The sequence below is a fragment of the Ambystoma mexicanum genome, chromosome 1p, assembly GCF_040938575.1.
Source record: "Ambystoma mexicanum isolate Mex_15411 chromosome 1p, UKY_AmexF1_1, whole genome shotgun sequence".
NCBI classification, from domain to species: domain Eukaryota; kingdom Metazoa; phylum Chordata; class Amphibia; order Caudata; family Ambystomatidae; genus Ambystoma; species Ambystoma mexicanum.
The window spans coordinates 571,447,917-571,461,537 of NC_090921.1; the positions used below are offsets into that span (position 1 = coordinate 571,447,917).

Sequence of the window (13,621 nt, forward strand, 5' to 3'; positions counted from 1 at the left end):
CTTTGAGGGTCCTGGAAGAAAGCCGGAAGCTCGATGGACTGGTTTACATGGAATTTAGATATAAACTTAGGTGAGAACCTAGGGTGTGTGCGTAAAACCAGTTTGTCTTTATGGACAGTAAAGAAGGGATCCTGCACTGACAGAGCCTGAATTTCACTGACGCTTCTTATAGAAGTAATAGCGACTAAGAAGGCCGTTTTATAAGTCAGGTGTTTGAGACTGCTTTTATGCATGGGCTCGAAAGGGGGGCCCATGAGCTTAGATAGCACCACATTAAGGTCCCACCCTGGCGGTGGGTTTGAAATAGGAGGGTGAAGTCTCTTTACTCCTTCCATGAAAGCTTTAACTTCTGGTACTTTCCACCACGAGACCTTGTTATGGGAAGTGGTGTATGCCGACAGGGCTGCCAGGTGTACTTTCGGTGAGTTAAAAACCAATCCTGCATCTAGCAGGTGGAGCATGTATGTAACAATAGTGGAAGGAGTGCAATCAACTGGGTTGATTTGTCTAGTCTGGCACCAGATAACAAATCTCTTCCACTTGTCAAAGTAACAGTGCCTTGTGTTTGGTTTCCTAGAATCTTTTAGGATGTCCATACACCTCTGTGGTAAATTGAGATGTCCAAACTCCATGACCTCAGGAGCCATGCTGCCAGGTTCATTGAGTTGGGTTGCTGATGCACTGTTTGACCTTGGTGCTGGGACAGTAGGTTGTACCAGGCTGGAAGTTTGATGGGCTCGCACACCGCCATCCTGCGTAGGTGTGGGAACCACGGTTGACTTGCCCGCATGGGAGCAACTAGGATGAGCGTCATCGATTCCCTGTGCATCTTGTTGACCACCTTCCTGATGAGAGGAGTTGGTGGAAAAGCGTATGCAAACATCCCTGACCAGTTCATCCACAGGGCGTTCCCCTGGGAGTCTGGTTGGGGGAACCTGGATGCAAATCCTGGGCATTTTCTGTTTTCGCTTGTGGCGAATAAGCCTATAGTGGGGAAACCCCACTGAGAGAAGATATCTTCTACAACCTCTCTGTGTAGAACCCATTCGTGTTCCTCTGGGAGGGGGTCTCTGCTCAGAGCATCCGCTAGGGAATTGAGATCCCCTGGAACATGTTGCGATGACAGGAAGATTTTCCGTCTGAGTGCCAATATCCAGATTTTCTGGGCAAGCTTGGACAGATTTGGCGAACGAGTCCCTCCTTGCTTGTTCAGGTAGAACATGGCTGTAGTGCTGTCCGTCTGGATTTGCACTGACAGATTTAACAGGTAGGGCTTGAACGATTGAAGTGCTCTCAATACTGCCAGAAGCTCTAACAGGTTGATGTGATTCTTGGCCACTGAGTGCGACCAGAGACCCTGAGCTGTGTGGTGGAGATGGTGAGCTCCCCACCCCATCAGGCATGCATCGGTTGTGACTACCGCCTGTATCTCGGGATCGTAAAAAAGGGTTTCCCCTTGGACAGATTCTCTCTTGTCCACCAGTGAAGGCTTTGTACAAGTGTTGGCGAAACAACCACTAGATCGTCCCACTGACCACTTGCCTGAGACCACTGTTTCGCCAACCATTCCTGCATGGGACGCATGCGCTGGCAATAGTCCTTTGAATGTTTGCTCTGCAAATTACAGGGGTCTCCCCCGTGATGAGCCAGTTGTCCAGGTAAGGGTACACCGGGATTGCCTCCCTGCATAGGTGTTCTGCCGCCACCGCCAGTACCTTGGTGAATACCCTTGGAGCCAAAGCTATCCCGAAGGGCAGTACCTTGAACTGGTAGTGCCGACCGTCCACCTTGAAGCGCAAGTACTTTCTGTGCGCTGGGAACATGGAAATATGAAAATAGGCATCTTTCATGTCCAATGTTGCCATGTAATCCCCCTTTTTCAGGAGGGGGATTACCTCCTGGAGAGTAGTCATGCAAAACATTTTGGGCTTGACATACTTGTTTGCAGGCCGTAAATCCAATACTGGGCGCATTGTCAAATCTTTTTTTGGCACAAGGAAGTAAGTTGAATAAATACCCTTGTTTACCTTGTGTCACAGGACGAGTTCTATCGCGTCCTTTGCTAGAAGATTGCGATCTCTTCGAGGAGGATCTTCTGGTGGTCTAATGAATATACTTTTTGACGTGGAGGGTGGTTTCGGGGACGCTCTAACAGTTCTATGCAGTATCCTGCGGCACTGTGGACAGCACCCATCTGTCTGATGTGATCCCTTCCCAAGCCTGGGTGAAGTTGGAAATGCGTCCCCCTACTGGGGTTGCGTGAGAAGGGACCCTGAACTGAGCGTCACTACTTTGGTGGAGGCGTGCCGCCTCCTTTACTGGGGCTGCCTCTGCCTTTACCACGTCCCCTCCTATTACCCCTGCCGTAACCCTGGGTAGACTGTTGGCTGCTGTTCCACTGTGTACCCTGCCCCTGGGAATGGTTTGATCCTCTCTGGGAATTTTGGCTGCGTGGGCGACCAAAAATTGCCATTCCCTCTCCGTAACTACGCATGTCTTTTGATAACAGTGCCCTCCGCTATCAATCTACCTGCGTTGTCCGCGGCGTCGAAGGTTGCTTTCAAGATGCAACCAGACACGGCTCTACCCTCTGCGGAAATCCGAGCTAACTGGCCCTTTAAGGTTCAGGAGCAGAGGCTATGAGTGCCGCGACTTCTTCCCACTGATGGCAATTGTAGCTGGCCAACAGGGTGGTGGAGTTAGCAATCCTTGCTTGATAGGCGGACGTTGAGGCTACTTTCCTGCCGAAACCGTATAGTTTTCTGCTCTCCTTGTCGGGAGGAGCTTCGGACGATGACAAGGGTGTTCCAGTCCTCTTACGAGTGTTGGTAACCGGGGCTTCGTTCTCTACCGGGGAATCTACTCTGTATGTTTCAGGGTCGTCCTCTTCTTCTTCCTGGTCCTCATCATCCCCATAGTAGCCCGTCCCGGTTTGCTCTTCTATCATACCAAATTCTTGGTCCTCACCAAAGGAAGCCTCTCCTTGATACCGTGAGTATGGTCTTGCGTAAGGCTGTACCTCGAAGGGTTCTGACCTCATCGGAGTTTCAAACCGGGGCTTTTTACTCGGGGGGATAGGATCAGTAGAGCCTGAGGGTGTGGCCCCTTGTGGATCATACGAGAGGAAATGTTCTGGATTTTTATCATAAAAATCGGCCAAAGAAGACATTCTTGACATGACCCTATCTATGTCTTCACTGGACCATTTTTTGGAACTGGGAATGACTCTCTCAGAAAGTCTATGGGATTTATCTTGAGTAGCTTTGCTGGTTGTAGACCTATCAGCAGACCTGGTTTTGTCTGTCTGTTTAGGGGGAGTGGAGTGTTTCACAGGTGTGGAAGAATGTACAGGTAGTTTCTTCTGCTGTTTTCCCCCCTCCTCGTGCGTGGAAAAATGTTTTCCCTGTCCTTTAGTGGCTCCGGAGTTTTTCGACGCCTGGCGTCGAGGATCGGGGTGGTGTCCCTATCCTTCGAGCGTGGGGCCTCGCTGGCTTTAACTGCGGGCTCCGCCTCCTGGAGCGCGGCCTGGGGGTGGAAGTCATCTTCGTCTTCCGATGATCGAACTTCTGTTAGTCTAGGGAGCGAGGCACTCTTGGCAAGAGTGGATAATTGCCTGGAGTCATGCGGCGATCTTGATCGAGAGCGCCCAGAGGACACCGAATCGGACCGTTCTGTTTGTGCCTCTTTCCGAGAACTCGACGTTGTCGAGTCTCGGTTGGACTTAGTGTGTTTAGTGTGTGTAGTATGTGAAGCGCTTGTGTCGCCGGGGGTCTTCCCCATAGCCGCCCTGCCGGACGACCTTCCGAGGTCGGGGACCTGCGCTTGGCTGTCTTTCGACGCTGTAATGCCCTCGCCGTCCGAAAGTACGGCATCGCTGCCATCGCTGAAGGCGCCCTCCGCTGCCATGGCCGCCTGCCTGGCGTGGTGGGCCCAACGCTTCGTCGAACGGTCCTTAAGTGTCTTAGGTTTAAACCTATTACACGCTCTGCAGTTCGCTTCGGGGTGGTTCCTCGGCAAGCAGAGATTGCACGCGGCGTGCCTGTCGACCCAAGGGTATTTGCAATTGCACTTGGGGCAGAACTGAAAAGGGGTACCCTCCATACGCACCTTGAGGCAGCGGGCAGTTAAGTGTAGGAAATGTATAAGGTGTACCTATATACCAAGAGTGTAGAGTATGTACCACCCCCCACTCTCCCTACTTGCAGGGCCGAGGCCAGAGGCCTTCCGAGGCCCAAATCCGTCGTGCAGCAGCCGAAGGTCGATTTCTTCTCCAGCCGGCGTCGAGTGTCGAAGTTCGACGTTGGGGTGGGGAAGGATGTCAATAGATTAATATTTTAAATTTTTAGCAAAAGTATGGCTAAGGCCAGGGGACTCCGCAAAATGCTTCCGACCAGTATGGCAGAAAAAAACAATCTGAGGATCCTAGACGCGTGAGGGATCTTGGGTACAGTGGACGTCACACTAGGGATAGTATTACTGGCACGCCCTGTGTCGACGCCCATTTTCGAGTTTCGAAAAACAAACGAATACTCCGCAGCTTCCACTAGATGTCGGCCTATGCACAGCATGTGATCTAAGCAGATTCAACAAGCCTCCGAAATATATATACATATATATATACGAGAGAGAGAGAGAGAATACTTTGCTTCTTTTACAAATCAAGAATACACCATTTTACAAAAAACAATTTTTTATGTCTTTTTTCAATGAATAGTTTAACATAACATCTATTGTCTCAAAAGTACTTTAGCTGTATTACACATCATTCGAGAGTGAGCAGGGGACGGGAGGATTCCTATTGTGGATAGTCTTTTCTTCTCTATAGTATGTGGTGGTTTTGTGCCAGGACCACAGTTCCACCCCCGCATCTTTAGCTACATGTTTAAGTCCAATTAAGTTATTGTAGATCGCCTTTTCTGAACAATTGGTGTGCACCAATACTCCTCCTTTCTACATAGCTGTTTGGGAGCCGTTATTCTTTTTATCAAGCTTCTTGTCCGTAGTTGAATGAAACAAGCTCTGCCCCTAAGCACCCCCCACCCCTTGAATGGCAGGTCGAGAATGCGTTCCTGCACATCAGGGTTAAACTTAGTTGCTTTAAGACAAGCTGTTGTCCTCATGTTGGTGGCAACACAAACAGCCCTGCCTGCTGTGTCTATATGTGCCACCGTCAACTCCATGATATCCCGGGCCACTAGCTTTTGCCCGACCTGCCTTAAATCTTGCCTGACTGTTGCTCGAAGCTCAGGAAGTCAGTCTGCTATCTCCCGCCAAAGTTTTGGGTTAACTACAGCAAGCATGGCGTCTGCACGAGGGCACCCCCTCTCTGCCTGCCTATATTTGGCATCTAGGTGCTTATTCGCATGTTGTGTGGAATACAGCTTTACCCAGCCTTTCTTGGTCAATACCCTGCCTCCGGTTGTTCAACCTGGGGCTGCGGGATACCCAGATACTCAGCGATGCCAGTCAGACTCTCATGGAAGGCCCTAGCTAAGGAGTTAGTGTCCTGGTCCTCATCGTCCGTGTCTAGTGCTGTGTCCTGCAGGTCAGGAGCTGCTGGTGGAATGCTGTAGGCAGCTGTGGTGTGCTGACTTGCAGTGCCGATGGTAGCAGCGAGGGCTGCGCCGAGGGTGGAACCGCAGCAACGATTTGCACCTGGGGGGTGGCGGAATGCGGGAACCTGGGACTGCACGGGTAACAGGGTCTGGACCAAGACACGAGGTTGAGGCGATACAGAAGGAAGCCTATCTTGGATGACTCCCTCGAGTATGGTGCCCATTTGAGGCCACCTCATGAGGGTGACGAACATCTCAAAGAACTTGTCCTCGGATACTGGCGAGGAGGTTACCTGCATGGGAGCGGGTCCTTGGAACCGTACCTGTTGCTGTGCTCTTGCCGCCCCTTGCCTCATGCAGTTAGGATCACAGTATTGCCACTACGCTGATGCTGTTGAGTATAAGGTGTGATGCTGTTGGGTATGAGGTGGACCAGGTAACTGGCATTGACCAATCCCACCTTGACGTGCGTTTCCGATGTCTGCGCGCTAGAAAGGGAAGCGCTGCCATTTTGTCTAGCTGGGCAGCCCTTTATCCTGTACTCTGCCCTCTGCCATGGCACGGTAGTGTTGATACTGCCTGTACGTGCCCCCTTGGGATTGAGCCCGGATTCAGAGCAGAGCCCCTCTGGAAGATCCCCGGTACTAGAGCCTTGCAGCGCCTCAGCAGGTGGAGCAGCCGGTTGCACCAGTTGCTCTTGGAGACTCTGGGCTTCATTACAACCTGGCAGTAGCCGTGCCGGTAAAAACAGCAAGGCTGCCGCCAGGGTTGTTTTTTTTCTGGCGCCTGGCAATGTGGAATTACCGGGGCATTACAGCCCCAGCGGTCCCGGTAATTCCCCATAGCCAGGGGCTGGGAAAAATTACTCCCCATTCCCATAGGACTCAATGAGAATGGAGAGGACGGATGCACCGGCACCGTTAACAACGGTGCCGGTGCATCCGTCAAGGTATGCGAGCGGGCGCCTTTCCGCCCGCCAGGTCGGACCTGGTGGGCGGAAAGACACCCGCTCGCAGAACTAGGAGTATGCCGGTCCGGTAACAATGGTGCCAGTAGATTACCACCACCGTTCTTACCGGAGCAGCATATTCCTAATCAGGCACTCTGTCCCCTTTGCTGGTCTTAGGACCTGGAAGGCCCCTCCCACTTGGACGCTTCCCAGGAGAACACGGCACCTACCTTTGGCCTGGTCTTCCTCCTGACGTACTCCTTGAGGTACTCCTGTGGTGATCTTGAGAGCAGCTCCATCCACCTGGCCAAGGGCTTTTTCAACTAACAGGGGGTGAGCGCATTGCACGCCAAACAGCTGGCTCAGCCATGGTCTGGGACATGCGCCGGGGAGCGGCGTGGCACCAGAGGACAGAGTACTTTTAACTCTGAAGAATTGGCTATGGGGAAAAAAATCCCGATTAAGTGCACGTGGAATTACGAGGTTTTAGGCCTCACTAAGGAGCGCTGTCGAAATCGGTCCACTCTTTTCGATACTGAAAAGAGGACTGAGGAGTGACACCGGTGGGCAGAGTCAGGGATACGCATGCTCCCAGGGACGCACCCGCGCACATCTAAAATTAAAGGGGAAGACAATTATTCTGGTGAAAAAGGATCAGCTTCCCGTCCCTAGCAAGGGATGCCCAAACAGTATGGAGGAAAGGGGGTGGGACGTAGGAGTATGTAGGCTTTCAGTGTTATAACAGACTCTGATTGAGTGTGTGGACATCTCAAGTGTATGAAGAAAGAGGGAGAAGGATGTGGGAAAATAACTTGCACCCGGTATTCCTACTGTGAATAATTAGCAACTCAAATTGTCTTCAAATATGAATAATGGCCCTTAAGTCTTCAAGTGATTTGTGAGGCATGCAAGAGATACTAAGCTACCTGGAAACTAAGTTTCATACTGAAAATGTGACACTGCAAAACACTGTTTTAAAATCAGTTAAAATAGATAAAGAAAAACTAAAACAAAAAGAGACATATTAAAGATGAGACCAGGCAGGGATTCCTCACAAAGAAATCTTACAGTCACCTACTTGTTCTGGTATGAAAATGCTCCAAAGCAAGCGCATATGCCCATCTGCTGTGGTCAAGAAAATATCAAGACCATGACTGGAACTTGATGTGGAAGAATGTGGCCGAGCCTGTGTGTTGATGCACCACAACTCTCATGATTATAAGACATAATGAAGCATTCTAGCAAATACCTTGCTCCTGAGGCAGGATATCCCAATTATCATACAGAAAAGGCTAGAACACCATAGATAAATAACCCAAGAAAGAAAAGTGGATGGACTTTGGTTGAACTTACCTGAAAAGTGATGATGGAAGCAGATTTTTGCCAAGAGATGATGGAATGAAATGCTAAGTCCGTCTACTTTTAAAGAACGCATCTTCAGCTCACCCAATTCCAGCAATTTAGCAAACGCATCACTGAACAGGAATCAAATGAAAATCATGTAAGTGCATAAACAAAACACATTGGAAAGCGAACTATTAAAATTGGAATTCCTACTTTTCTTTTACTAGTCTGATCTAGTAATCTCCAACAGCTATTACTCCCTCTTTTGCATCCTTTCTAGAATGGCTCTTTAAAAACAAATCAATCTGTCGCATTGTCTTATCATTGGGTGGCTTCCAATAATTTAAAATGATAACTTTGACCCCAACAGCAAAAGTAGCACATAAGAGGTGCCCCAAATTCCACCATTTGCAGGATCACAGGATGACTTTATATTGTTGGTGCCTGTATGAAAAATCCTACATAAAAATCAAATAATATGAATGGTACCTTTACATTCTTATCATGGGTTTCAAACACCATGTAAACAGGATAGCAAACAGTAAGTGAATATAGGCCCTCAATACAATAGAACAGAAGAAAACAAGCTGAAGGAAAACATGATTTCTAGGGAGATTTTCTGTTTGCAAATATCTTACCCACTCTCTGTCGTGAGCCCCCCACCACTTCTTCTAGATTTGTTGGTATTTCTTTTTTTTCATTGACTGAGATAAATGAAAGTCTGACTTACGACCTGCATTCACATTTTATTTTGGGAATACTGGAACCTCTTTTTTAAGGTTGCAGTGAGACCTCTCCCCTTGTTTTGGGCACCCATACTGTCCCTGTGGAAGCACCCCTCGCAATGTATGTGGTGTGCTGCCAGGGGACCCTAAGACCCCTTCTGGAATGTTGTTCTGAGTTTACTGAGTAGCATGTGGCCCTGCCAGTGCAGTAGTCTTCATCTCCTTTTTAGGACATGTGATGTTACCTTTGTAGTACAATGGAGACCGATTCAACATTTTCAAATAAACTGATTTATAGATGATATTTTTATCCTTTGGGAAGGCACTCTAATAGAAGCAGAGGCCTTTGTGGAATGGCTAAATGTACACAATCCATTTCTAAAATTCACTAAAGAGATCAATGAACAAGAGATTAACTTTCTTGATATTACCATCTTCCAGCACGGTGGCAATCTCAAAGTGAAACCTTACAACAAGAAAACAGATAAAAATGCTCTTCTTCATTTCTCAAGCCATCATGCCAATCACATCAAAACCAATTGACCTTTTGGGCAATTTCTCAGGTTAAAGAGAAATAGCAGTCTACAGCAAGACTAGAAGGACAGCGCTGCCATACTGTCCATAAAACTTTGTAATAAAGGCTATCCAGCAAAACTGGTAAGAGCATCTGCCAAAAGAGCATACAATAACAAGAGGCTTTACTAGAAAAAAAGAAAAGATAGGGAAAATCGCATAGTGTTTGTCAACACTTTTTCTAATTTGTCATACAAAATCAAAGGAATCATTACAAAAGATTGGAAAAAAGTATATAATGACAAATCCAGACCTCATCCGTTAGTGGCTTTTGAGAAAAGCCAAAACATCAGAGGGATGCTGAACAGGAATGATATAACACTGAAGCATGTGGCAAGACCTAAACAAACCACTTTATGGGGCCTTCCATCAGTCAAGAGACATTTCCTGTGTGGGAAATGCAGTATGTGTGCTCTGACCAAAGAAACCAAACAGATTGCATTGAATTCGACTACTCTGTGGGCACTCAATGAAATGACAAATTGAAACACAGACAATGTGGTTTATTTAATCACTTGTCCGCGTGGCCTACAATATGTGGGAAAAACCAACAGGAAATGCCGTACACATATGGTGGAACACTGCAGTTGTATAAAAATACCAAACAGTTATGGCACCGATGGTGAAACATTTTTTACAAATGAAACACTCCCATGAAGATTTTAAGTGGGTGATTTTGAAGAAGATTGTGGGTAAGGATAAATCAGAAACAGATTGAAAATTACTTCCGTTTGAACAAAAAAATGATCTTCAAATGTCAAAGTCAAATTATTGGCCTCAACGAGACAATAGATTGGCAGCACACGCATGATTAATGTAATAGGTGCCGATAATAGAATACTGTGATTGCATCGAGTAATTTCCTTGTGCCCCCCCCCCCCCTAAAAAGGTATTATCAGTATTCCGGACTGTTTTGAATATATGATGTAAGGGCATTTTTAGGAGTCTTTGGTCTAGAAACTGATATACTGGTGAAGTATGACACATCTGTTTGTACATATATCATAGTTTGGTCCACTTGATTGCTGGGGTGAAAATAAAATGCAATTAATCTGAAATCCAGAGCCTACTACCATTTCCAGCAATGTGGTGGATGTCCCTGTTATTTTCTCCATCCCCTGTGTTATTTTTTCCATCCTGTGTCTTACGGGCGAACGTATGGATACTTTACCTCGGAGGCGCCTATCTTTGTTTATGACTGTGTGGATCTTAATAACTGCGGTTTCGTCAGTTAGCCACGATTAGCAATTGATGGTGGGCCAGGTCTCTTCTTCATTATTCCAGCTTTGGGTATGCAGATCTGCAATATTATCATTCCAGTTGCGCTAGTACATGTGAAACGGCGCAGTCCTCTTTCTACTTTCATGGAGGACCATGGTGCGGGCCGCCATCTACCGCGGAGATATCTGGGAACAGATGCTTTAGAGTTCCGAGCGTGATTAGTACGCTGAGTTAGATGTGGCACCCGGAGAGCCGGTGTTTACTTCCTCGGACGGAGTTTCACTATTAAAAAGGTAGATTGAAAAACTACTTTTGCATTTTAGGGTTACACGAGTGATACATGGACATGTCGTTTTGTTTAAACAATGTGATTGAAGGTAATAGCGTGGCTACTTATGTTTACCCTGATTCAGATACCCGATTTTTGGAGGTGATGAGTCCCAGTGAAAGCTCGTTGGATCTATAGAGAGGACCACGATTAAGCCTTGCGAGCACACAGATTATTGAATAGGAGGTATCTTTGTAATACGTTGCTGTGGTGAAGGGACAATAGTTTTACAGCACAGTGCCTATGTTTAGTTTACTGAGTGAAACTGGGTGTTGGTAACTAGGGTGAAGGTTATGCCTAACCTTCACATATGAGTTGATGCACACTAGATTAGGAGAATCACGATTGGTGCTAGTGGTGTTTTTGGTGGTGGTACAAGTTACCGTTTGTATGCGTTTGTATGGGTTGTCGTCGTCGTTGTTGCTTTCTGCAGCACTGATCAGGACCATGGCTACTTAGGAGCCAGAAAGAAAATTTCTAAGACTTGATATTTGAAGTTTACGGCTACCCATGGGTGTATTGCCACTCCAGTACTACTAAATCCTACTAAGAGGTATGTAGTGTTTTTGTAGAATTGTGGGGCAGGTTGACAGCAACCTTGGACCCTACCCAGTACATTGCAAATTATCAGCATGCAGTCTGGGACATTAAGCTATGTTTTCAAGCCTTTTCTGACTTTCAAAGAAGTTTGATGGTGACATGTAGTGACAGATTGTTCCCCCCTCTTTTCTTTACATTTTTGATTGTAGGAGTACTATTGAAAGCTCCATGTGTGGCCCTGGATTACATGGTGGAGAATAAGAAAATTGAGTACTTCCCCTGAAGAAAGTTCATGCAATTAATGCTACTAAGAACTGAAACATGTCGGGATGGTTTTTCGTTTGAGTTGAATTACTCTGCTTTGCAAAAATTGTAAAAACCATCTGTGTGTGTTTTTTGTATTATGTTGTATTACTGTATGTGGTTATATACGTGAAATTTGTGATTGTATTGTTTTTATCTACCATGGTTTGTTATGTTGGGTCATATTCAAGTATAACATGCTTTTATGAGTTTTTTAACTTTTTGTAAAACTTTATTAAAATAATTTTGTTTTGACAGTGTGAACAAGTATCGTGTCTATTTTTTCAAGACTAAAAGGTATAGGGAGGGTTGGTCACATCAGATTATTTACCAAAGATCAGTTTATTTGAAAAAGTTGAATCAGTCTCCTTTATATATTCATAGTTGTGGTCATCCCCTGACCGTGTGAGAAAGAGAGAAATTAAAAGGGGTTTGGTTTGCCTTAAATAAGACGGACCATTGTAGTACAAGCCATCCTACACAGAGTACTGTGAGGACACTTTGTGTTCCCTTTTCTTTGTCCCAAGTAGCATTGTTCCTACTTTTCCAGGCATCCTCTGAACAGACTGGTGGCTGTAGTTACACTTCAACACTTTTTGTGAGTACACTGTTCCATACTGCCTTCTTAGCTGTGATAATGCGATTAAGAGGATTATACACTAAAAACGGCCTCTCTGCGTATTTCAAGTCTTGTTCAAGATTGTCTGCTCTTTGTTGACCACCTTATCTTGCCAGGAGGAGGGTACTCCTCTGTGTACCTTGTCTGGCATTTTTGGCAGGAAGCGGGGAGAGGATCTGCTTGCCACCAATCCATTTTCTTCCAGGGGCTTGGATGTTGATTGGCAGATTCTCGGAGGCTAGCTTTCCAATACTGGACAGCCACCTCCACGTTTGAATGTCCAAGTGTCCCCACTGGAGGGCAGGGGCCGCTCCCAACACAGATTCTGGATATATGGAGATGAGTTTCACCCAGAAACCAAGTCAAGCATTGAAACTGAGGAAGATCCGAAGATGACAGTAGACTGATGTGAAACCAGCATTTTCTCAGCCAATAGCACCACAACACAAATCTCGACCTTTTGAACGGACAGGGAAGACCTCTATAAGATGCTTTACTCTTTTGAATTGTGGGACCAAAGTGTCCTGCTCGGGGTAAATCACCCGTTTTCCGCTGTCAGGGTCATCCATCTTTGCCTTTCCTCTACAAGGCCTGGATGCAGCTGGCCATTGCTGCAAGGTGTTTTGGCTGGCCAAATGGTTGGAACTCATTATAGGCATCCTTGAAGCTAGGCTGGGACGCTGGAAATCAACTGCGCTGACCTCCACCAGGAGACGAGCGCGCAGGAAAACCAAAGTCCTGCCAGTGAGTTGTCAAGTGCCTCCTGACCCTGCCTGGGGTCAATGCAAGATGTGCATTCGTTAAGCTATCTGTGAGGGTCTCTTTCAATGTGGGACCAAATCTGAGTATTCCCATTACAATCTGAAGTCTCCACAGAAAAACAAGACAACTGGCGATGATCGCCCTTGAAACCATGACCCGATAACCCTGCACGTGACGACTTCTTCCCCAGTAATTTACTATCGCCTGGGACAGTTCTTAACTTTTTAGGAGTCTGGGGCCTGAGATTCCTTGCATCTCTTGATCTGCTCCCTTCCCATTAGGTTTGCATTGGCCGCTAAGTCCAGATTACCTTCGCGCCATCGGGGTGCAGGCCCAGGGTGGTGGTGTCCTGGTTAGTACTTCTGTGGGTCATCCTTTTTTGCCACAGGGGTGGTAGCCTTCGGGTGTGTCCTGTAACTACACTGTTGGCTGACCAGCTTTCTTGTGGGCTTCTTCGCAACATTGGTCACCATCCTTAGTTTGGACTTGGGACTCTGCAGATTCTTAACTTGTGAAACAAGAGGCCTACTCCTGGATTTGCAGCTTTCAAGCACAAAGGAGAGCCTCACAGGATCAGCTTCTTTGTAAAGGTCACCTTCCGGCATTTGTTTGCAGTGGCTATTGCTGATCTCCACATGCATTGTATCCTGGGGGACTTCCGAGGGCGTCGACAACGTGGTGGTCCTTTCTGCATCGTGTCAG

The 13,621-nt window shown here is 46.9% G+C and overlaps 1 protein-coding gene across 2 annotated transcripts in view; it reads right to left on the reverse strand.

The window, feature by feature from the left end:
- Positions 1–13,621, reverse strand: part of AP3D1 (adaptor related protein complex 3 subunit delta 1) — a 2,198,421-nt gene that overhangs the window by 130,874 nt on the left and 2,053,926 nt on the right. For both annotated transcript variants that reach the window (XM_069649511.1, XM_069649512.1), the window contains one exon: positions 7,858–7,979. In XM_069649511.1, the coding sequence (XP_069505612.1) occupies positions 7,858–7,979 (122 nt within the window). The remainder of the gene's footprint in view (positions 1–7,857; positions 7,980–13,621) is intronic.